Here is a 22,582-nt window from a genome sequence, read left to right as displayed (position 1 = left end):
TCGATGATATAGAATAGTGAATAGATAATGATAAGCATTGCGGTCCTGTTAATTTTAAGCGTGGATTTCACATAATATGCCTACATAGTCACATATTTATTGTCGCTCAAGTAATAAGGTGACACGAAATTATCGAGACGCTTGTGCATTCCGATGCCTAAATGTCACTGTCCTTCGATGTGTTATTTTGTCGCATTCCATATCGCGGTCGTGATTTTACTAGCACCACGGCCAATGTACGCTTTCACATGTTCGATTTCATCGTCCGCGTTAGTCGCAAGGCGGAGAGCGATATCTTTGGCACGTTCTACATAGTCATTACTGTCGTGTGATGTTGAATCTTCTCGTCGTCCAAAATAGTCATCCGACGAGATGGCCGCGGCATTGTCGAAATCGTCTAATCGTCTAACTAACTGACGTTCTTGCTCAGGATCCAACGCGTTGCGTCCTAAGTACGCACTTAGTATAGCTGATCTATTTAGTTCTGAATTGACAAAAGAAATGATTTACCAAAATATTCATCCGACGAGATACATCTCTGATGTTCGAAGCGCGTACTAGTACTTGAATCTGTGGAGCTTCTACCTGAGTCACTAGATAACTGGCTCGGTGTGGAGCCTGTCTGGCCAAATCCAAGTCTTGGGGTTGCAGCAGCACCACGAACAGCTGTAGGACTACTTCGACTAGGCCTGTCCGATTCTGTGCGCCATGTATAGAAGTTATCTGTCTTGGCAACTCTATTGCCTGTGCTAAACGGCAGCCAGTCCGTATCAATAGTATTTTCGTTTCCCGAAGATTTAGTGGTCTGTTTGGCTTCCTCTATTGCACTCTTCTCGAATTCTTCAAATGACGGCATGTCTGTAGACAACTTCTTAACGCCTAACTTCTTGGCTGATCGACGACCTCCTTGAGACTTGCGGCTCAGGATCTGACTATCTCTGCCACTCTGCTTTTTTTGTATTGATGACTGGACGCTGTTTTTTTCTCCTGTATGTGGATCAGCTGATACTTGAGTGATATGAGAAGCTGGCCCGTCGTCCAAGTAGTCATCCAACTTGGTGTTCTTGTTGGCGCGTCTGGTCGCCATGACGATCCCCAATCGTTTCGTGCACGTCGTTTCTCAAGTTAATTTTAGCAGTACTGAGTATATGCAGACTGTTTCTTTACCGGAAATATTAACTGCCAGTAACAGATAGGAAGAGTAGAGAAATTTCGAGATCGTTGGAGAAGAGCTACCGCCGCACCCCGCAATAGCGCTTGGGAGGTACCAACGTTTATGGGTTAAACGACTGTACCACTGTCACGATGTCATCGGGACCCAGGAAACCTAGTAAAGTGGCGCTCAATTTGCGGCGATATTGTAACGATTTACCCTAACCCGCCAATCGAGTTACGCCACTACGAAACTCATTTACCCGGATTTGCCTCGTTTTAACTGAAGTCGCTGGGCTCAATTTTTATGCCAAATTCAAAAGATAGTGGCGCTGCCCAATTCTATCTTCAATGAACCATAACATTTCTAGATGTCATCGCATCTCTAATACAATTATAACAGTAATATATAGCAAAAACAGGTTTGAGATAAAGCGAACAATGTACACTCCCACTGTTTCAAACCGGTCTGTAGCATTACTCCCGACAAAACATTTATAAAAAAATGACAAGGACCGTTATGAACACAATACCTCCCAATTGCTCCAGCTCTATTGCAAATTTCATGGTTAATTGCCATAACTCGTCGAATTAATTTACTAACGCAAGTAGTCCCTCATCATATCAGAGAGCTTACTGGCACCCTGCTCGAGAATGTCCTTGATATTGCCCATCTCCTCTCCGTTGGCAATTTTGCTAGCGAAGTCCCGGGCAGCGCGTTCTAGATTGCTGAAATCACCATCGGCATCTGGCTCCTCATCATCCTCCTCGCGACCGAAATATGCACTCGATGAAATCGCTGACGCGCCGTCGAAAGCTTGAAGTCGTGACTTAGCTTCAGCCTGTGCTGCCGAATCAAACTGATTGCGACCAAAGTACTCATCAGATGAAATTGCCTTTTGGTTACCAAACTTGCTCTGAGCCTCTCCAGTTGGTTCTGGAGCATTCGAAGCTCCGAATCCTTGCTTCTTCGGCCCAGACGCCGCTGCTGCTGGTTTCGAAGTGGCAACGGTCTGCCCGAATCCAAGCCGCGCCATGCCTAAACCCAACCTCTCGACAGACGCTGTAGACGACGCTGGCGCGTGACCACCAGAAGACTTTGCTGAAGGGGAATCTTCATTAGCAATGTTCGCCTTCCTTTCCAGCTCTACGTCGTAACCAAGCTGTGAAATTCTTTCCGCTTCTTCCTTTGCTTTCCGTTCAGCTTCCTCAAAATCAATAGCCTCGGCTGTGACCTTCTTAGCAACGATTTTTTGGGGCTTTTTTGAACCCAAGACACCCGTTCCTCTTCGTGCGCCGCCAACCGCGCTTGTACTGGTCTTTGATCGCAAAACGGATGAAGAGGTGATTTTTCGAGCGGGTCCTGCGGCTGCATTTCCGTTCGCGCCGTTACTGCTCAAACTTGTTGTACTACTACTATTTGAACCACCATTAGCAGTCAAAGGTGACGGCGTACGGCCAACTATAGGCGGAGTAGAGGTACGTGACACAGCAGGCGAAATTGGTTTTTTGACGGCGGGCTGTTCCCAGCTTGAGAAGAAGTCATTGTCGGTGGCGTTATCCTCCGGGGTGGGAATATCAGACCCTTCATCATCAAGCACAACTTCGTCTGGATGTATCTTCGCGTCTTCAGCAGCGCGTCTCTTCAATTCGTCCTTGTACAACGTAGCAGCTCGGGATGTGTACTTCGTTTTGGCGTCTTTGGAATTTAATGCCGAACTTCCTCCATTCCGCGTAAAATACTCACGCGCCTTCGTATTGCCACCAACTTTCATAAGACGGAGCTGGTCCCATGACCATATATCCAAGTTAGACGATCTCACGAACGAAACGTGGACTCCTAGGTTACGGTGAACTGAAGAGCAATCCAAACAGAGATAGATTGCGAATGGAACTGATGTCCAAGTCGGATTCTTTGCACCGCAATCAAAACACATCTACCTTCTATCAGTATTGCATATACATATTTCTTCTCGAACAGCAACATTTGAAGATCTCGCAATTGTCGGAAACAATTTATAGTAAGTGCCACAAATCAATGAAATGAAAGGTCGTACCTTGTTCCCCCGTTCTGATCGCAATTTATCAAAAATTGCTAATGACTGCTGCTTAGACGCCATTAGCAAGACCTATTCTCTCAGTTGTTAAAACTGTATAAATATAGAAGATCAGCTACAAGATGTAATATCCTGACCACACTTGCGCCAAGATATACTTAAAGAATGCAGCATGGCTGCAGCAAGAAACGCCAGAAACACGTCGGGGCCTCGGCGTAAGTCCACATGGTATTGACGAGTTCCGTTGCAAACGGACAAGGACTCGCACGTATAGCCCCACAGCATACAATGCCACAGTAGCCCTTACCCAGTAACTCTCAGTGGAATTGTATTTGATCGCCTTGAGAAAAAAGATGCAATGATTATTATTATATTAAATCACGAATACAAAGCTGATTGCTTGTACATTGCAATATATACATTTGATCATTACTCATTTAAGATGAAACATATGCCACTAAAGTTACAGAAAACTTTTCTTGTCCCCATATAAATGCAAGTCATCATTTTCTACATTCAACGTTACTTAGTTTAAGTAGCAATAGAGAGGACGAGCTTGTCTCCCTCAGTCTTGAGAACTAGTCTGCGCATAATCTCCGCTTTCGTGATCAAGTGAGTCTCTTTGTTCCTTCGGAGATGCTTGACTAAGCTCTTAAAACTGACAACACCGCCTCTGGCAACCATGGATTGGATATGAGACCGGACTACGTCGGAAGGAATTTCAACTTTTTTGTTACCGTTCGCAACACCATTAGACTTAGCAGCCTCAGCCGGCTTCCCAACTTTAGCCTTCTTGTCCTTCGGTGCACCCGTCGTCGCGGCGAAGTCATCCGAATTAGGGTCAGAATCGGAGTCGGAGGATTCCGCCTTCGTTTCCATAGTTTCGTCACGCTTTCGCTTGATATTCTCCTTCTTGCTCTTCCTATCGGCCTTCGTCTCTAGACTTTTGCTTTCACTGGGACTTGCCAATGTATTGTCCTCACCGATCTCCGTTTTTATGTCATCTGCCATGCCGTTGACATCCGGAGATGGATCCGCCTTGTCTTCTTTCCTTTCAGTCGTCACATCAGTAGACTCTTTCTTCATACCCTCCTTCGTCTTAACTTTCTTATCCTTCTTATCCTTCTTATCCTTTTTTTCCTTGTTTTCCTTCGTGGGTGACTTTGTCTCCTTTTTTTCCCCATTTTTAGCATTCTCCTTCCTTTCCAAACCGTTGAACTCGCTGGCCGTAGTCCGCGCGGAGACTTGAATGACCGTTGTTTCGACGACCGTCTCTTCTTTCTTCTGTTCCGTCACATTGGAGGCGGCCTTCAGCTTTTTTGACGGAGCCTTGTATAAGCCCTTCTGGTATTTTTCAGCCTCCGATATACAGCTCGTATGCTTCTGGAAATCCAATCCTACATCAATAGGTATACCGTAAATATTCATTCACAAAAGTAAATAAGTATGCAGACAATATAGCTTTGCATACCTTGAAATGTCGTCTGGCAGTCAAGGCAAGTAAAATGGGCACCAGCACAGGTACTTCTATGTTGCATCAATTTCTTCTTAACGACCGTGTCATTGCAGACCTGCAAGCATCTATTAGCGCCAAGAAATCTACATTGTAAATGAAATTCACAGGTCGTAGTGAGTCGTCATACCTCGCAAGAAAAGCTGACCATCGTTGTGCGATACGTTCTTGATCTGATCTCAGCAATCTCATTAGAATATTACAAATCCAAAAGCATAAATGTAGGAACGCAATAAATACGAACTTACATATAGATTATTAAGTTTCCAAATATATTCCCAAAAGTGCGGGGGTGGATCAGTGGACGTCCGAATTTTTTGATAATGTACCAAAGAAATTTTTAACTCAACGGCAAGACTAAGTTTGCTCACGGTTATCGCAGGCCCGCCAACCAAGCTACTGTGTTAGTTATATAAGAGCACGTTTAAGTAATAATTGAGAAGTGTTCCTGCCACTTTCATATCTTACATTTTACACCACGACAAGCAGAATACTATAATACAATATCACCGAAGACTTCATAAATCATGATCCGTATGTACATTGTCAAATGCCTAGATTGACCACCCAATGCAAAAATATCCATCCCAAGTGCAGCTCCAAGTAACAATAAAAAGTAACAATAAGCAGAATAGTCTAACTCAACCATCTCTGATTTTGGAAGAACTCATAGATTCTAGCTGTCTTATTCACGTCAATCTTGATGAGTTCCCTAGCCGTACGCTTCTTAAGTATACCACCAGTACGTAATAGCTCTCTGAACAAAGTTTCTTTAATAACAAGATATGGCTTTGGAAGAATACGGAGCTGACTACATAGGGCCTGCTCCGCTGGGCTCAACAAATCTAGATCAGCAGCATGAGATATATCGAGTGGATTCGCAACGGGTTTTCTGAACGTCTTGTTATTAATATCAGTGGCAGCAGTGACAGACGAATCGCGTTGTCGTCCAGAAGTAGGTGTTGCTGATCCATATCTGCTCCCAGATGTGGGTGCCAAAGACCCAAGTCCAACAGTATTCCTGGCGATTAACGTCCGCTGTGCCTTATCACGCTCATATTTTGTGACCATTTCGAATGTCTGAATGCCATTCTGGCGGAACTCTTGAAGTTCGGCTATCCGTTTGCGAATCTGGTGTTCTTCTAATAAACCTTCGGAAAAGTCGGCATAATCGTCCTTCACCATCAACCTTGCGAACGGCTTAGTTTTCGTCATCATTTCCCGCTCTTCACGAGTCCGTTTCTTTTCATTGGTGGCATTCTTTCTGTACTCCAACAATCCATGCTCAAGCATAACGCGTTTACGTTCCGCACGGCTTGTAAGACGCGAGTAATAAATATCCAGTACAGTAAGCTTCAGCTCTACCTCGCCTTCACCGTCATCTGGATCGAAAACCATATCTTTTACTGCAAGCTCCGCCTCATTCTCATATTCTGTCTCAAACTCGAGACGGCCAGGCATATAACCTTGGACTTCGTGGCATGACGGCACTGACGCTGTAGGCTTCTGCTTCGGTAATGGCACAATTGTTTGCTGAGCTCGACGTGCGTCCAACCGAGCTTTCTTTCTTGCAGCAAACTCCGCAGGAGTAATATCAAACTTTCGCTTCATATTTGGGATTGGGTATGACTCGGATTTGACGTACACATCAAGATAGTGCCGATCAACCTCGTCCTTAGTTCTTCCACCGATGTGATCTGCTATATCTTGCCAATTTCCAAGACCAAGAGTCTCTGCTCCCTCGATGAGAAGTAATTCCTCATCCGCGCCCCAGTCCTCGACAAATATGGGATACGCATGTTGTTCAACAATCGAGTAGTCGTGGTACGGCTTGTGGGTGCCAGAGCTGGCACCAGACGCGAAACAAGGGACACAGAGATCGTAGTCTTGACAGGTAGCACAACGGACTCGGACAAGATGAGTGCAGTCGCAAGAACAGACGTCGCAGTGAAATCTATTGGTGCCAGAGCGCATGTTAGCAATAGGATATTCTATCCAGTTAGAGTCATTGTAACAGTGAGCATGTAAATATGGCGACCGACGTTAAGCCTAATTAACTGTACGACGCTACCCACTAAAAGGTGGCGGGGAGCTACATCATCGGGCCACGCGTTATACAGCTCAACTGCCAACAGCTCAATCAATACCGGGCAAAATGGAGTTTACTCACTTCACTCCAGGCTCTGCAGCCTTGACATGATCCGCGGTAGTAAGTTTTCGATGGATGACTGTCATGATGGCCCAAAATGTCGCCTCCAAAGGAATCGGATGGGGAAACTAAGCCGTGAAAATCGAGCTTAGTATGCCCGGAAACCTTATGGCAACCACGTAGAATGCCAATTAGAGGTAGGGTAATTCAGCACTGCACCGCCATGTCTAGGTACCGCCACATTGTAGGGCTTGAGCAGTCTGGCGCATTCAAACTCGAGCAGTCACAAAGTAGGGCTTTGTATACCTATGCTTGAGTCGTCAGTGCCCACATCGACGCCAGGCCGCAGATGCGACTCTTCGAGATCGTAAGAATTGGTCCCTATATCGTAAACCGGATTCTGCACCCGCTCTTCCTTACGCTCAACCGCTAATATATATTCGAAATGGTATGCGACTTCTCGACTATATTGATTCAATTTTAATCCGTTATTGCTCACCTATTTCAGGGTCGCGTTCGTACGAAAACTGTCAAGAGAGCCTCTAAGGCCATCATTGAGCGTTATTACCCCAAGCTCACCACCGATTTTGAGATCAACAAGCGTCTCACCGACGAGATCGCTATCATTGCTTCCAAGCGATTGCGCAACAAGATCGCCGGCTACACCACCCATCTTATGAAGCGAATTCAGAAGGGTCCCGTTCGTGGTATTTCATTCAAACTTCAGGAAGAAGAGCGTGAGCGAAAGGATCAGTATGTCCCTGAGGTTTCTGCGCTCGATTTGTCGCAGCAACCTGATGGTCAGCTTGATATTGATTCCGATACTAAGGATTTGCTGAAGTCTCTTGGTGTAAGTACATGATGTTATATAAGTACAAGTCAACAGCTGAAGCTAACCTATCACAGTTTGAGCGATTAACTAGTCACTAAAAATCTTGTACATTATTATCAGCCAATATAATTATATGAATATAAACGGTACATAGCATTTACGGATGGAATTTGGGCTATCAAGTTGAAGAAGACTGGCCACGTTTGCGAGCGTAAGAGGAAACACCATGAAGCTTTCCTAGCGTTCTCTTCTATCAGATAGAGTATCGGTTGATATGAACGTGACAATTGCGCCGTGTAATTGACGGGACGTAGTGACGCCATTGTCGTCTCAGCAAGATACCGTTATGAAAATCCGCTGCCGTTATTTCTACACATGTGCGAGACAATTTGAATGCTGTGCCAGTTAGAGACACATAGTGCGTAGACATTAAAGAATTGTAGCCGTATGCGTGTAGTTGACACATCGTCCTAACAATTGCCATTACTCCAGCGCATTATATTACAAGCCATTGTAAGCAAATGCTAGTGGATCTACGCAAATATAAAATGTTCAGTAGAGAAACGAATCTTCGGTTCAGATTTCTGAAAAGTGCAAAGCGAGAAGTAGCAACTAACACCCGTCCACGGCAAAGCATCTATTAGCATCATAATAAATTTGTTATGAACTGCTATATCCGCAACCACCAGCCTCATTAACTAGATTAGCAGCTCGAATTCTGATTTTCTCCTTTTCGCTCAGCAGATTCTTGAACCGTCTATCTAGCATTTTAGCATGCGTGTCAATTTTAGCTTCCAGTGCCGCGAGTGCATCTGCTTTATGCTTTCGAACTTCCGCTGCACGTCGGATCAAGTCGGACGCGCGAGAAAGCAAATTGTCGCCGGCTTTTTGCCAGTCCTCCAGCGTCATCTCACCATACGCATGTTCTGTCGGATTCGGGACTTGGTTGGCCCTCTCGAAGTCGATCGCGATATTATCAGATGGGTGAGGGCTCGTTATTGGCATTGAGCGGGGATAAGGATATGGTCCGGGAGATAGTATCCTACTTGGAGTCGACACTTGCTGAACTCTCTGGATAGATTGGTCGATCGGCTGCTGTAGGCTATGATTTGAAGAAGGTCGACGAATATCTGGACGCGAGTTATTAAATAACTGGAATTCCAACACTGGCTTATTAGTGGAGTCGTCTCCATTTGCGTCTTTGGCGGACAGAAGATTTCCGTATTCTTGCTCTTCTTTGGCGAAGTCATTGTAGTCAACCCTGAGCGATGTGTCCGACGTGACGCTCATGCTAGTGCTATCCATGCCAACAGATGTGGTCTCCGCTGTTGAGAAACTTGCATTCGCACTATCGCTCTCACGTCTGCCATTTACAACATCGGACTCTCCAGTGGAGTTGTTTACAGTAACGCCTTCTTGCCTTGCAACAGCGTTCTGCTGAATATATGTGTCGAAGTCAACCCCGTCGTTGTCGAAGCTCAAATTATCATCGTCAGTCAAGTCAGTCACGTCGGCAATGGGAGTCGCAACTCTTGGGAGTTGGGCCTCTTTCGACTTTTGTTGTGATCGCTTCTTAGCTTGAAATCATTTCCTGTCAGCAGAGTCTTGAAATGGTAAATAATGATTTCGTAAAATAAGATCAACCCTTCGAATTTCCGGATTTCATTGCATGCGGAGCTGGCTTAAATGAGAAGCCAGTTGGCATCTTCAGACTCTGTACATCTAATTTGGTGGACGCATCTGTTGAACGATATATGATTAATCACAATCTTCATAACAAAGATAAATTGTGACTATTACTTGTTCCAGCCGAATACTCCTGGCGCATATTTAATGATCCTGGAGGACCCATTGGATTGGTGGAGCTATTTGTAGGTGACTTGCCGGAGGGCAGTTGCGGGTCAGCCGTGCCCGACTCCGGCGTAGCAACAAACGGTACCCTATGAGGAGCTGGCATAGAGATATAAATTATCCTTCTAAGAATAATTATAGCCTGAAATCGATTGGCCGCTTGTATCCGTGGTAGAAACTGCAGTGCACAAGTTTGCTGTTTAGGGCGGTGAGTCACAATGTTTGTTGACATGAATTTATTACGCGCTTGATAGGACGGATGCGGACACTTGTCGCACAGCCATATTTGACCCGCCACTAGCGTACATTCGCATAACAATTTGTCAATAATGACGTGAATTCCAGAGTACAATTATCTGTATAGAATCGCACGCTTGGATCATTTTAGTGGTTTGGCTATGTCAGACCTGGTATAACGCGGCAGGAGAATAGTATCTCCGAAATGTTATGCACATAGAAGCTATCTCAAAGTCAGTTTTCGGTACATCACCTCAGCCGCCAACGATTGCCTGGGCTACAGCTTGGTTTACGGACATCGACAGTCGTTTAACTTGGACAACCACGCCAGACTCTTTGCCAGGGTTTCAAAATTTCGAGTCTTCAGGTTTTCGAGATATACATATGTATAATACTGCTGATAAAGCATACTTATTACTGATTCGTATTCTGATAATTTCTGCACATCTTGATAAGTGGCTGTGGCTATAATAATTGGAGATAATATCAAATCCCCCTGAATATATAATTATTTTTGCGGAGTGCCAAGTCGCTGGCAAGAATAATGGCGCAGATTCGACTAGCATGACAGAAGCGACACACTGGTCCATCGCGCGAAAGCACTACCAAGATGACCTCTATATATTGGGCAATGAGCTATGATGGCCGCAGGTCAATGAAACAGTGCGAACACCAAAAGCAATTGACAACGTTCGACAGTTAATCTGAGATTAGCCGACGAGGGAAAGGTAAGCTGTCGGCTGACAGTTGCCTGGTCAACTGCCGATAGCAAGCAATTGGCCAGAATTCACATCGGAGCTTTTAGGTTCGAAATGGGCAAATGGATTATCCGAGCTTCCGACAAAGATGCCCTAATCCTGATGACTTGCTATCTGTACAGTTTGAATTATATCAATTGTGGCGATATACCAAGTTTCAATGTGCTGCATCTGATATTCTTGGCGTCGTCGATATCTCTAGGGTTATTGACGCGAGATCTTCCATTATGTCTCCACTAGCTTAACCGACATCACAGCATCGAAAGCCGCACAGCCGAGCGCCCCCTGACAATCCGCGGAACGTCATCGCAAAATGACAAATTCATTTCATGTCCTGAAAGCGAACTGTGGCGGACTGCACATCGAGCCAGTGCTGTTCGCAGTCTGGATCCTCAAGGACTTGCGCTAGTGCTTGGCCGATAGAGTTCTCTGACCGGAATCAACCGTGCGTCTAGCACTTCATCTTTCGGTATATATATATATGATATTGTCTGCGAAGGAATACGCCGATTGTTCGGACATCGCACAAAAGCATCATTGGATCGTGGCTATTTGATCGTCGTTTACTATGGTCGACAATATTATTGGCAGCAACGGCTTGGAGCTCAATGCGACGATGTCGCAGTCTCAATTGAAAGGGCTTGCGCAGGACGAAGCACATGCACGATATCATGCCCAATTGGTCAGTGAGGAACGACCGCCTGTATTCAGGTCTTTGGCACACGAACTCACTGCTGTGATCGTGCTCACTTTCGGCGCATCGCTGGCAACGTCTAACCTGGGCGCCATGCTAATCGCAATGCCGCACATGGGCGAGTCGTTTGGAATTTCGGGTGCAGACTTGTCGTGGACGATATCGGCTTTCTCTCTGTCATCAGGCGCGTTTGTGCTGCTCCTAGCTTCAATCGCTGACAACGTTGGCCGAAAGCGGATGGTTCTGTTCGCCTACGTCTGGTACGCCATTTGGTGTCTCGCGTCGGGCTTTATGAAGAAGGATATCGTATTCGATGTATTTCGCGGATTCCAGGGTTTGTCAGGTGCAGCTGCGACTCCGGCAGCGGTCGGTATCATAGGTGCGACATATGTGCCTGGCCAGCGAAAGAACCGTGCTATGGCCACTTTCTCTGCCGGAGCACCTCTAGGATTTATTGTTGGTATTATATGTGGTGGTATTTGCACGCAATTTATCTCATGGCGTGCTGTTCTTTTCTTTTCAACTATTGAATACTCCATCTTTGCGATCTTGGTATGGTTCTCTGTGCCTGATGACCCTCATACGGATTGGTCTACGATGAAGAAGAACCTAGCGAAGCTAGATTATTTTGGAGCTCTACTGGCAACGTCGGCGTTGTTCATGTTTGTTTTTGCATTAACCCAGTCCGGAGCGGCATCAAAGGGATGGGCTGAACCTTATGTGATTGTATTGTTGATAGTCGGCATTATCACGTTTGCAATGTTTATATTCTGGGAGTCGAAAGCAAAAAATCCTTTGATGCCATTGTATATTTGGCGGTATCCTGGATTTGCTTTGGTAAGTCGTTATTATTAGTTGTTAGAAGAGTTGATGCTCATGTCTCATAGTGTATGCTTGTCTCTGTCTGTGGCTTTATGAACTTCATGGGTGTCCTAAACTACCATATTACTCTTTTCTTCCAAGATATCCGCGGCGCGTCGGCTATTCTTACAACAGCTTATCTCGTTCCACAGGCGATTTGCGGTGTGATTGTAAATATATTCGCTGCCTTCACGCTGCATCTCATTCCGGGCCGCATTCTCATGATCATTGCTCTGACTGCGTTCACTGCGTCTGCATTACTATGGGCATTACAACCAATAGACTTGATATACTGGGCCATGGCATTTCCTGCCATTTGCTTGTCAGTGGTTGGCGCCGATTTGGCATATAATGTTGCCAATATGCATACTCTTGCCGCCGTGCCGCGCGAATCGCAGTCTTCAGCGGCCGGAATCTTTAATACGATCATCCAGCTTACCGCGGCAATCGGTATCGCCGCTTCGACAACGATTGTGGAGGCAGCGGCTAAAAGGAGCTCGCACACTGGAGTTCAGAAACTGTATGATTCGTATAAAGCTGCATTTTGGTTCGCTGTCGGAATCTCCGCTGTCGGACTGGTCTGCTCAGCATTCTTGAAGGTCGGCAAGCAGGGCCACAAGGCCGCCGAGACCGATGAGGAGAAGAACGAAGAGGCAACTTAGATCACATGAAATTTGGTTGCTGATGTACAATACACTGGAGTTGTCATTTCTGTATATTCATGTAATTAATATTGCGTTGAAATATCTTATGTTAACATCGACAGCAATAAACCGCATATTTTTGTCTCCGCGAAGGATACGACTAGCAGTCCTTTGATTCTGGTTATGCATTTCGGACGTAGTGGACAATATATCACTACCATAATGTTGCTCGACAAGCTACGCGCCGAGCCAAGCATTGGTCCTTAACAAATCTATTGAATACATCACATTGTTGTCACTATTCAGGTAGTCTTCGAGTACGGGGCGGGTGCTCATTGTGTTACCTCCCCCCGGTCCCGTCAAGGCAAGCATAGATGTGTTTTCGACCGGGACAGTAGAGCAGTTGACTGCTGATTGATTGTATGTGGCGAAGAGAATATACATGGCCGTGTTGCTTTTTGTGAAACCGCCTAAAATTGCGATTCTAAATATCGCGTCACGACGGCAGGCGCTTTTCTCCTCGTCCATCCTCTAGACAAGGTGCGTGTTTTAGTACATTCACCTGTGCAAAGTCGCTAAAATTTACGGGCATACACTTTCTTTTGCAAATGAAACAAAAATTCCTATTTGTAACTGAAAGAAGCATAACATAACTAACAACCTCACTTTATATGGCGCCCAAAAAGCCAAACTGAACAATTTTACAATACGTATATCAATAATTCTGAAAAACCTTTACCGCGATGTGCCCCCACTTCATTGCCCAAGTTCATAATATATACGAAATTATCGCTTTGGTTAGGTAGCGACATTTTCGAACGCAACTAACCGATCACACTGCCAGGTCCAGGTCCTTCTCTTCCGACAGTGCTTCCCAGCCGAGTATCCGAGTACGTCCATCCCCCGAACTGACGCTGGACACTTTCAGACAAGTAGTCGTCAACGACAGAGTCAGTGGGCACTTCGTTGGTAAACTCCTTGTCGAAATTGGACGTATCCGTAGCAGATGCAACACTAGGCTTGAAAGGTGGTGGGTACTTCTTCCCCAAAAGCTTTTTCCAGTCAATCTCAGCAAAGAACTTGTGGTCCTTAATTTCGGCAGGTCCGTTCGCGCCAAGTCTCTGCTTAGGGTCGCGATTGAGAAGACCAGTTAGCAGTGATTTCGCGTCCTTGTCCATATCATCGGGGAATCGCAGTGGATCTTGCAAAATCTTGCGGTACATCTCGTTAGTGTTTTCATCGTAAAATGGAGGCAACCCTGTCAGCATCTCATATAGCAGGACGCCGAGTGTCCACCAATCAACAGTTTTCGTGTATCCCTGACCCAGAAGCAGCTCCGGTGCGAGGTACTCCGGGGTACCACAGAAAGTGTTCGTCTTGTCATCTTCTGTCATGTTCAGCTTGCAGAGACCGAAATCGCAAAGCGCGATATGGCCAGTGTAGTCCAGAAGGATGTTTTCCGGCTTCAAATCACGATAGATAACATTGAAACCGTGGAGACACTCGAGTGCACAGAGAAGCTCTGCTGTATAGAACCGGGATCGATTAAGCTAAATATGTTAAATTTTACTTCACATAACCCACTCATTATACATACATCAAATCGGCCTTCCCGTTGGAGATGGTGAAACAATTCGCCGCCATTAACGAACGCCAAAACAAGATATAACTTCTCTGGCGACTGAAAGCTGAACTTGAGCGGGACAATAAACGGATTGTCGATCTGTGCGAGCACTGTTCGCTCCGCCAACGTATGGTTGACTTCCGATCGTGAAACAATATGCGCCTTGCGAATCGTCTTCAAAGCATAAATTCGAGATGTGTCCTTCTTTCGCACTTGCATCACCTTACCAAATGAACCCTTTCCTACAACCTTTAACAGCTCGAACGAGTCTATAGTCAGCGGCGCGTTCTGATTCGGTTTAAATGAGACTGATATGTGAACTCTGCCGCTACCCCAAGACACAGCCAACCACTCATCGAATTTGCCAGCCCGTACATCTAGCTTAGGTACCACTTTGCAAGATCCGAGAAGGATATCCTCATCGGACCGTTTCCGATCCAGACCGCTGCTTCCGCCGGAGCCGGCAGTGGAGCTCCCATTCGGGCCAGTCCCAGGAGCACTGCTTGCCGACGATGTGAAGAACGCTCCTGGATTTCGGACGTATAGTGACAGCGTCAGGGTCTCGTCTCTACTGACGTCAAAGTTTGCGGTCTGCTCCCACTTAGGAGCCTCGATCGTGCCGGCGTATGCGTCGATAATAACCTGAGTTTTGTCAAACTCGAGAACAAGGTATGGAAGGTAACGCCGAGATGTGGAGGTAGTAGTTGAGAACTGCAGCGCGTTGCTTTGCCCGTGATGAGCATGTGTATATGACGGTGGCAGAGACAAGCCAGTAGCCTCGTGAATCGTGACGGTCAACAATCCAGGTCTAACTGTTGAAGTTATCGAAGGGGTCTGTCTATGGCTAGGCGACAAGGAACTTTTAGATGCGGTCGACTTAGATTCTGCATGATGATTCGAATCGTCGTGCTTGCTGCTATAGTGAAAATGATAATGATGCGATTTGCTCTTCTCAGTCTTTTCCGGTTCCCCAGAATATGACTGGGGAGTGATTGTGGACGTCGACGACGAACGCGAAGAGGTCAGGCTAGACGACAAATGAGTGTCGCGTAGTTCTGACGTGCGGAATCAGTATGGTAGTTCAAATTGCCTCGTCGCTAGTAAGATACTTACTCTTTGTTAATTTCCAGGACATGCTCTGTATCTATATGAACACCCTGGTTCTGATTGCAGATTAGATATGCGTCGAGGAGTACTACAAGAATAAGTAGTGGCTGAAACTCGTGTGGGTAGATGCTCGCGTCCCGCGAATGTGCTTATGCCAGTTGCTATTGATGCTTGTGGCGTATGTGCAACGGCAACAGGGCACCAAACTGTCCCCTATTACCAAGCTTCAGAGAGACCGAGATACGGGTATAAAAGGTAGCAACAAGCGATTTAGAGTAATCAGTGCAAAAAAAAACCAGCAATTTTTTGTCAATTTTTAGATTGGGTGACCCGGCGAGTTGTAATCAGCGTCGCTCTCATAAATAGTTCGCCCAGCGACCAGCGAATGTAAGATATTTCCGGGTCACGGCTGTCGGCATCCGGAACACGAGAAACCGAACTTCCCGTGACGTAATTACTATGATACAATGGAACTGATTTGGACTATCAGCATCAACAATATGGGTAATGCCACTCTGTACGGCTGTTTTATGTGCTGTTGCATTAGAACGAAACCATCTATGATTTTTGAAAAATATTCATTTGCTAAAATTCACGCGTCCGCTCTTACAACGCCGCCTGCCTTTCCATGATAAGGGGGATAGGCCCAGCTGGAGTGATTCCGACTCGGGTAGACGCATATCCCTTCTTCAACTGCTCCAAAAATGTAGTCCCTTCGAAAATCTCCGGAAAGTCGTAATAGAGATGGAGAAGCCATTTGTGAAGATAAGGATAGCCATATCGAATCATCTTAATATTGCAGCGGAATAGAGTGAAGTAGGCAGCATCAAATCGGACAATGGTGGGATACAAGCGAATATCAACCTCGGTCAATTTGGAACCCATAATAAATTCGCGGCCATCGGACAGGCGCTTGTCAAGTCGTTCGAGAGATTCGAAGAGAGGGTACACGGTCTCATCATCTAAATTTATTAGCGTACAGCATTCCTAATGTTCTTAACTCAGCAACGCACAGGCCTCCTGAGTGGTAGCGAAGCCAGTCTTGTAGACACCATTGTTGACCTTGTCATACACCCATTCGTTCACTTCGTCGATCTCAGTGAGTAATTCTTCGGGGTAGACATCAATGACAGCTTTTTCCGGTGGAAGCTGTTCATTGAAAGCTGTATTAAAGATACGAATGATTTCGCTAGATTCGTTGTTCACGATTCTAATGCCGACTGTTAGCGGCCATCAAATCGTTGGGAGCAATCGCGCAGTGGACACTCACGTCTCATACTTCCGATCCCACAACATCGGCACAGTGAACCGCTTATCATATCGCGGATCTGCCTTGAAGTAAAATTCACGGAGTAGGGTGTATCCATAGTACGGATCTTTGGCCAACGAATTGTCCTCTTCCTTGAAATACCATCCTTTCTCTCCCAGAGCCCAATGGAGCCAAACCACATCGATGAACTCCTCAAGGCCCTTCAATTTTCGCATAAGTAGCGCTCTGTGCGCCCACGGACATGTGGCAACGACATACACGACGTATCTGCCTTTTTCTGGCTTGAACTTGGAGTGGTCTGCCGAGATTACGTCGCGAAAAGAAGACGACTGGCGTCGAAACTTGCCATCCTTGTCGGCTTGTTCTTTACGCTGGTCTGCGTCAACTCCGGGCCCCTTCGCAGTCTTGTCATCTGGAAATGCTGGAGCCATTTAAATCGATAGAGAAATGGATGAAGTGGTCATGGCGCTGATCAGAGTGAAGTGACCTCTTTTGTACTCGGTCTATGCCATTAATGACCTCGATGGTCGTGCGCTCCTCCTTTTGCAGTCTGGGCCTGAACGCGTGTTCGCTTTTGACGGAATTCGCATCAACCGCCTGCTGGAGGGATATGTCCCAACGCGTCTCCACATTTACCCGGCCAAGGAGCACGTGCTTTCGCGTCATGGTGATAACCAAACGCGGCAAAGCGTGAAGTTTAGACAATCTGCTTAACTGCCGATCATCTGTAATGCAATATCGCTACAATGGCAAAAACGCAAACTCTTTGGAACCATTTGCCTGATTTGTTGAAAGTAGTTGCAGTAAATCTACATTAAGACTATTATTAGCCAACCGCGCAAAATGGTTGGCTTTCTACTCTGCTGCAGGGGTACTGCGGGGCCCCTGTTGGCGTATTCTCTCTACAATAGAGCCGCATGATCATCGCCATTCACCTGGCGCTTATGTCGATCAGCGACTGACAATCCCGGTTCTTTCTTTAAATTTCACTATCACGTGCTTGCAATATTCTAATATATTGATAATGTCGATCGAGCCACTCCGTCAATTCTTTTCTGCTCGAGTTTACGCGGTTGTCGGCGCATCGGCGGATCCAACCAAGTACGGCAACAAGGTGCTGAGGTGGTATCTCGACCACAAATTGCCCGCGACCGGTATCAATCCACGCGAAGTTGTCATCTACGGTGTTAAGTCTCTGTCGAGCGTGTCTGCCCTTCTGAATCAGTCCGGTGCCGAACACATTTCTGTTAGCGTTATCACTCCACCGCGAGTGAGCGAAGTGTTACTCAAGGAGATCAACGGGCTGGGAGATAAAGTCAAGGGCATTTGGTTTCAGCCTGGAAGTTTTGACGATGCTACTCTAGATGCTGCTAGAGACGGACTGAATGTTATCGCTGGTGGACGTTGTGTTCTTGTCGAAGGTGAGGACGGATTACGCGCCGTTGCAAATTTGTGAACGAATTTCTAAATTTGGTGTACAGTGGTTTCGGGTATGGATATTGCATTATGTAGCTTTAAAATAATGGAAAATTTTTGGAAAATTTGTAGTGAACTAATCCAACGTGCCTTTATACCTGATCAAACTCAATTACTTACTAAATTACGTAGGAATTTAGCTTGATTAACTCCACTTCAACAACCATCCAAAGTACCTGTTCATTGGACACGCATCCACCTTGAAAACGACATGTTTGACTCCATGAACGATAAGCACATCGTCAACAGTTCGGTCATACTATCATCCAACGAATCCACTACACTACACGACTTAATGAAAATTGACTGTATATTTTGCTTCGATAAAAAGCTGCTCTCATAACATAACAGAGAGCAGCCGCACCGAATATGTCCATTATATACACGAATTCGACCACCCCGACAGTACAGCAATTGCACCCAACCAACACTTGATTCTAATCCGTGTGCTCCGCATCTTCATGAAAAATTGAAATTGTATACTCCTCGTCTTCCATCTCTGGCACCAGTGGGTCGTAAAATTCGTGCATTGGCATAGGATGTTGGTAATCGAAATAAATACACATACTAAGTAAACAGCTCTGCAGCACTGCGGACATAAAAAACGGGAGCCAGGAGCTCCAACTCGTGCCTTGACGCAAGGCTAAAGAGAGAGCCCACAAGAAACCTCCCGGAGCTTGTATCATCAGCGTATGCTTACTGAGCGATTCTGCATGCCGTAATTTGTACGTCATGTACAACTGCGGAATGTATTGAAATGCGGCCAAAAGTGTGGCTTGAATGCCGAGAAATCCGGCGTACAAACTGATGTACTTGCCGGATAGGAAAAGTAAGAGAGCGAGAAAGGACGTTGTCACGAAATGAGCTAGAGCCAGGCGGGCAATGTTTACCGCTAGCCGATACTCTGTAGTAAACTCCCGGGGGAAATATACCAAATACAATATTAGACTATAACGCATTAGTGCTACAGATAGACAAAATAAACGCACTAGTAGATATTGGGGAGCTCACATTATAGCAAACATTGAAAACTGCAGCGCGATCTGAATTACGCCCAAAGTCGCGGCGAAGCATTTTCCTCGAGACTAGAATTATTAGATCCATGCTCTTTAAGTCAATAGAGGCTTCACGTTCGTACCAATACACCACAGCAGCCCATAACATCTGCCGATAACAACAAGACATTTCCTAGACTACATGTTCCGGATGTAGTCCCTAGCAGCAAATACCATGGCGAAATCCCTCTCGAATTTTTCCGTAGTATGATCCTGAGATGTTGAGGAATATATGAAAACACAATACCGAATGCGAGTGCCAGCGAAATAAGAAAATTGAAAATAGACTGGTTATCGAGTGCATTGCACAGTTGAGAATCAACACCGACCATATTGGTGAGCGTCTCAGAGCTGTCGCAATCCTGCTAAGCGGATCCGGATTCAAGAATAATGTATATTGATTGTTGCTTCTATCTATCGCAATGGTGATCGAATCGTTTATGGTCTGAGTGTGGAGGATGAAAATCGCGAAGTCACAGCCGCCCCAATCATTCATTACTGGACGACGCTCATCGCGAGACTACGTGCGGCTTGGCATTTCCGTACGGTAAGTTCACTACCCAAAATATTGCATATAGATATGTGTATACTAGTTGGCGAAAAATTCATGAGTTAATCTCACTAATCCGAAATTATTAAAATAAACCAATAAGTCTTTTACCACAGACAATGTGTCTCAACACTGCTCGTTAACTGCATTTAGCAATTTGTTAAACTTTTTGACATTTTTCGAGGTTCAAGATGATGTGATGTAAACTCGGGGGGCTCGTACTCAAGACAGGGACCAGGGCCTGTCCGGCGTTTCGAGCCTTTGGGTTGCCAACTGCAATTTTCTCCGTTGACGTGTCCGACCTGTCCTCGCTATATAACAGCTTTACGGCCCGCGAGTGCTTAACAATCTCAAAATACTCTAGTTATAGCGGTCGTGAGCTTCCGAAATTTATTCATAGAAGACTTCCATTTAAAGCCATGGCATATACTTCGGCGACGCCAACTTCGGAGCGTCAGACGCGGTCCCGGACAAAAGCCGATTCTCTGTCTCAATCGCAATCGCAATCGCAATCGCAGCAGCAGAAGACAGTGGCTAGTTGCACTGCCCAAAGAACCAATGAGTTAACGGTATCTCCGGCGCAGAACGGAGTGAATGGCAAGAAGGCCAAGAAAACAAATGAGGTGCTGACACCACGGTCACGTTCACCGCTGGGATTAATACCGTCGCACAAGAGCTATAGATATTTTATTCACAAGTACGAGGTTCCCCGGAAGCTTTTACACGTCTCTATAGGTTTTCTTACTTTGGACCTGTATTGGAACGGTATCAAGCTCTCACAGGTCACACCCGTACTGGTTTTCTTACTTTCCAGTATTGTCTTACTGGACATCTTACGGTTCAATTTCCCAAGCTTTAGTACTTATTATGTTAAAGCCTTTGGATTTTTGATGAGAGAAAGCGAAGTTAATAAGTGGAATGGGATTGTGTGGTATCTCCTTGGTTTGATTCTGGTTTTCTTGGCTTTCCCAAAGGTATGGCGTCAGTTTTGTTACATAAAGTCACCACTAAACCTGTTACAGGACATCTCTATCCTCTCAATCTTGCTATTATCATGGTGTGATACTGCTGCTTCCTCTTTCGGAAGAGCGTATGGTCATCTCACACCAAAATTCTTCCGCAACAAGTCACTGGCAGGTACAGGTGCTGCTTTCCTCACCGGTGTTTTTGCGGCTTATCTTGAGTATGGCCTCATTTTCCCGGCGACACCAGTAGTCAACATTGGTGAACACCTGGCATGGACGCCAGAGACGAGCAAATTGAGTTTACCAGTTCTGTGCATTTTGTCGGGCTTTGTGGGTGCAGCAGCAGAGGCTGTCGATTTCTGGGGTCTCGATGATAATATAACAATTCCAGTAATTTCAGCTATCGTGATGCAGGTTGTTATTGTACTATTTGAAAATTATGCGGCAGCTTCGTCGACAGGATTGGGAAACCCTGGATTTACATTGATATGACAAGATACGTATACTAGAGCCGTCGACGTCTCACCTGCGCAGACTTTCAGAACTTGGTACTGTTAATGAGACATATCATTGTTTCGTGATGCATGGTTTGTAAAGAGGTGAGAGGCGGTGTAAGATATATACGAATGCCTAGGATTGGGGGTTATTGAATGCCCTGCAATCTTTCTGATTATTTATTGAAATGATAATTCTAATACATAGTGAGCATAACAGAAAGCATTTTGATGGGTTTTTGGTTTTGGTACGTTACTGTATATATGGTGATATTTGGTGCTTGTTTCGAATTCGTCACGTGCGAATCTTTCTCAGCAGCTGGTGAGGTGGCTTCCGAATTTTGCTTCCTTTTTTTTGTGATAACATTAATACATTTTCTTAACCCATTATTAAAATACACTGTATAAGCCAAATAAATGGCTTGAATTCAGTTAATAAGTACTTATTAAAATAAATTATCTAAGTTATGATAAGTTAACTGGCAATTAAAAAATATTGATCCAACCGCGAATCGAACGCGGAACCTCCTCGGATTTTGTTCACTACTGTGAACGAGACGTGATAAACCGTTACACCACTGGACCAATAGACATCGGTACCTCAACAATGTTGGATCGGCTCCTAGTACCTCTACCTAGGGCTAGGGTTTCCGAGCGGTTCGTACAATCTGTGTTCCTACTTGTGGAAGTTTTGGTAACATCTGAAATATAAAACCGAATTGCAGGCTCCCACTCCATGGCTGTAAGTTGCGGACTTATTTGGATTGGGTAGGGATCGGCACGGATAAGATTTTTCGTTATCCATATCCGTATCCGTGTCCAGGTAACATATAGTTATCCGTATCCGTATCCGTAGCCAGGAGAAAGGGGCTTATCCGTATCCGTATCCGTCATATCCACGGATATCCACGGATATTCACGCAGGAATGACAAGAATATGAATGAAAGATATTGCAACCATCGCTAATATGAGATATACCGTTCAACAGGGTTAAAAACGTCTTTTTGGGCTTACAGAGTATAAGATAGTCGTATAATCCTTAAGATCGATCCGGCCATCCATATGCATTAACCCAAGTCACATTGCTCTGCAAATGAGCCGGTATGAACAGGTTTAATTTACGTCACAAAATCAGTGTATATTCAGGTAAGCTGTTGTTATTGATACATTTCCACATTTCGTGCCCGATTCTAGGTCGACTGCCGTATCTGGATGACAAGAATTAAAATTTAAATTTGTAATTAAATACGAAATATGAAACAAACATACAAATATAAATAACACTTAAAAAA

The 22,582-nt window shown here is 45.3% G+C and overlaps 12 protein-coding genes and 1 non-coding gene across 13 annotated transcripts; 4 read left to right on the top strand and 9 right to left on the bottom strand.

Annotated features, from left to right (window-relative positions):
- Position 1: 1 nt before the first annotated feature.
- Positions 2-1,409, bottom strand: V1513DRAFT_441522 (uncharacterized protein). Its single transcript, XM_066897539.1, has 2 exons — positions 511-1,409; positions 2-448 (listed from the first exon to the last, which is right to left on the bottom strand). Exons 1-2 carry the CDS (start codon positions 1,085-1,087, stop codon positions 183-185), a joined length of 843 nt encoding a protein of 280 aa, XP_066754422.1. The 5' UTR covers positions 1,088-1,409; the 3' UTR covers positions 2-182.
- A 69-nt stretch (positions 1,410-1,478) lies between these two features.
- Positions 1,479-3,429, bottom strand: V1513DRAFT_441520 (uncharacterized protein). Its single transcript, XM_066897538.1, has 2 exons — positions 3,210-3,429; positions 1,479-3,089 (listed from the first exon to the last, which is right to left on the bottom strand). The coding sequence occupies exons 1-2, from the start codon at positions 3,270-3,272 to the stop codon at positions 1,752-1,754; spliced, it is 1,401 nt and encodes a 466-aa protein (XP_066754421.1). The 5' UTR covers positions 3,273-3,429; the 3' UTR covers positions 1,479-1,751.
- Positions 3,430-3,586: 157 nt separating this feature from the next.
- V1513DRAFT_441515 (uncharacterized protein) lies at positions 3,587-5,060 on the bottom strand. Its single transcript, XM_066897537.1, has 4 exons — positions 4,971-5,060; positions 4,853-4,895; positions 4,681-4,780; positions 3,587-4,606 (listed from the first exon to the last, which is right to left on the bottom strand). The coding sequence occupies exons 2-4, from the start codon at positions 4,871-4,873 to the stop codon at positions 3,741-3,743; spliced, it is 987 nt and encodes a 328-aa protein (XP_066754420.1). The 5' UTR covers positions 4,874-4,895; positions 4,971-5,060; the 3' UTR covers positions 3,587-3,740.
- A 32-nt stretch (positions 5,061-5,092) lies between these two features.
- Positions 5,093-7,025, bottom strand: V1513DRAFT_441513 (uncharacterized protein). The gene is made up of 2 exons (XM_066897536.1): positions 6,893-7,025; positions 5,093-6,676 (listed from the first exon to the last, which is right to left on the bottom strand). Exons 1-2 carry the CDS (start codon positions 6,955-6,957, stop codon positions 5,359-5,361), a joined length of 1,383 nt encoding a protein of 460 aa, XP_066754419.1. The 5' UTR covers positions 6,958-7,025; the 3' UTR covers positions 5,093-5,358.
- On the top strand, positions 6,989-7,853 carry V1513DRAFT_397533 (40S ribosomal protein eS17). The gene is made up of 3 exons (XM_066895411.1): positions 6,989-7,319; positions 7,380-7,721; positions 7,778-7,853. Exons 1-3 carry the CDS (start codon positions 7,317-7,319, stop codon positions 7,799-7,801), a joined length of 369 nt encoding a protein of 122 aa, XP_066754418.1. The 5' UTR covers positions 6,989-7,316; the 3' UTR covers positions 7,802-7,853.
- A 510-nt stretch (positions 7,854-8,363) lies between these two features.
- On the bottom strand, positions 8,364-9,660 carry V1513DRAFT_424282 (uncharacterized protein; the record flags this gene model as incomplete). Its single annotated transcript, XM_066896076.1, has 3 exons — positions 8,364-9,280; positions 9,348-9,443; positions 9,504-9,660. 3 exons carry the CDS (start codon positions 9,658-9,660, stop codon positions 8,364-8,366), a joined length of 1,170 nt encoding a protein of 389 aa, XP_066754417.1.
- Positions 9,661-10,956: 1,296 nt separating this feature from the next.
- On the top strand, positions 10,957-12,795 carry V1513DRAFT_323544 (major facilitator superfamily-domain-containing protein). Its single transcript, XM_066894688.1, has 2 exons — positions 10,957-12,080; positions 12,131-12,795. The coding sequence occupies exons 1-2, from the start codon at positions 11,118-11,120 to the stop codon at positions 12,764-12,766; spliced, it is 1,599 nt and encodes a 532-aa protein (XP_066754416.1). The 5' UTR covers positions 10,957-11,117; the 3' UTR covers positions 12,767-12,795.
- Positions 12,796-13,350: 555 nt separating this feature from the next.
- Positions 13,351-15,872, bottom strand: V1513DRAFT_412464 (kinase-like domain-containing protein). Its single transcript, XM_066895752.1, has 3 exons — positions 15,486-15,872; positions 14,346-15,427; positions 13,351-14,298 (listed from the first exon to the last, which is right to left on the bottom strand). The coding sequence occupies exons 1-3, from the start codon at positions 15,505-15,507 to the stop codon at positions 13,573-13,575; spliced, it is 1,830 nt and encodes a 609-aa protein (XP_066754415.1). The 5' UTR covers positions 15,508-15,872; the 3' UTR covers positions 13,351-13,572.
- Positions 15,873-15,999: 127 nt separating this feature from the next.
- V1513DRAFT_441499 (glutathione S-transferase) lies at positions 16,000-17,404 on the bottom strand. Its single transcript, XM_066897534.1, has 3 exons — positions 16,750-17,404; positions 16,493-16,689; positions 16,000-16,441 (listed from the first exon to the last, which is right to left on the bottom strand). The coding sequence occupies exons 1-3, from the start codon at positions 17,178-17,180 to the stop codon at positions 16,086-16,088; spliced, it is 984 nt and encodes a 327-aa protein (XP_066754414.1). The 5' UTR covers positions 17,181-17,404; the 3' UTR covers positions 16,000-16,085.
- A 266-nt stretch (positions 17,405-17,670) lies between these two features.
- On the top strand, positions 17,671-18,294 carry V1513DRAFT_441498 (CoA-binding protein). Its single transcript, XM_066897533.1, has one exon. It carries the CDS (start codon positions 17,774-17,776, stop codon positions 18,203-18,205), a length of 432 nt encoding a protein of 143 aa, XP_066754413.1. The 5' UTR covers positions 17,671-17,773; the 3' UTR covers positions 18,206-18,294.
- Positions 18,295-18,313: 19 nt separating this feature from the next.
- On the bottom strand, positions 18,314-19,968 carry V1513DRAFT_441497 (uncharacterized protein). Its single transcript, XM_066897532.1, has 3 exons — positions 19,364-19,968; positions 19,237-19,310; positions 18,314-19,173 (listed from the first exon to the last, which is right to left on the bottom strand). The coding sequence occupies exons 1-3, from the start codon at positions 19,610-19,612 to the stop codon at positions 18,663-18,665; spliced, it is 834 nt and encodes a 277-aa protein (XP_066754412.1). The 5' UTR covers positions 19,613-19,968; the 3' UTR covers positions 18,314-18,662.
- A 114-nt stretch (positions 19,969-20,082) lies between these two features.
- V1513DRAFT_478376 (uncharacterized protein) lies at positions 20,083-21,678 on the top strand. Its single transcript, XM_066900271.1, has 3 exons — positions 20,083-20,804; positions 20,853-21,218; positions 21,244-21,678. Exons 1-3 carry the CDS (start codon positions 20,250-20,252, stop codon positions 21,280-21,282), a joined length of 960 nt encoding a protein of 319 aa, XP_066754411.1. The 5' UTR covers positions 20,083-20,249; the 3' UTR covers positions 21,283-21,678.
- Positions 21,679-21,786: 108 nt separating this feature from the next.
- On the bottom strand, positions 21,787-21,874 carry V1513DRAFT_t40. The gene has a single exon. It is a non-coding gene; the product is annotated as a tRNA-Val (tRNA).
- Positions 21,875-22,582: the final 708 nt, after the last annotated feature.

The sequence above is a fragment of the Lipomyces chichibuensis genome, assembly GCF_038497645.1.
Source record: "Lipomyces chichibuensis strain CBS 12929 unplaced genomic scaffold V1513scaffold_9, whole genome shotgun sequence".
Lineage (NCBI taxonomy): Eukaryota > Fungi > Ascomycota > Lipomycetes > Lipomycetales > Lipomycetaceae > Lipomyces > Lipomyces chichibuensis.
This window is presented reverse-complemented; position numbering and strand designations above follow the sequence as displayed.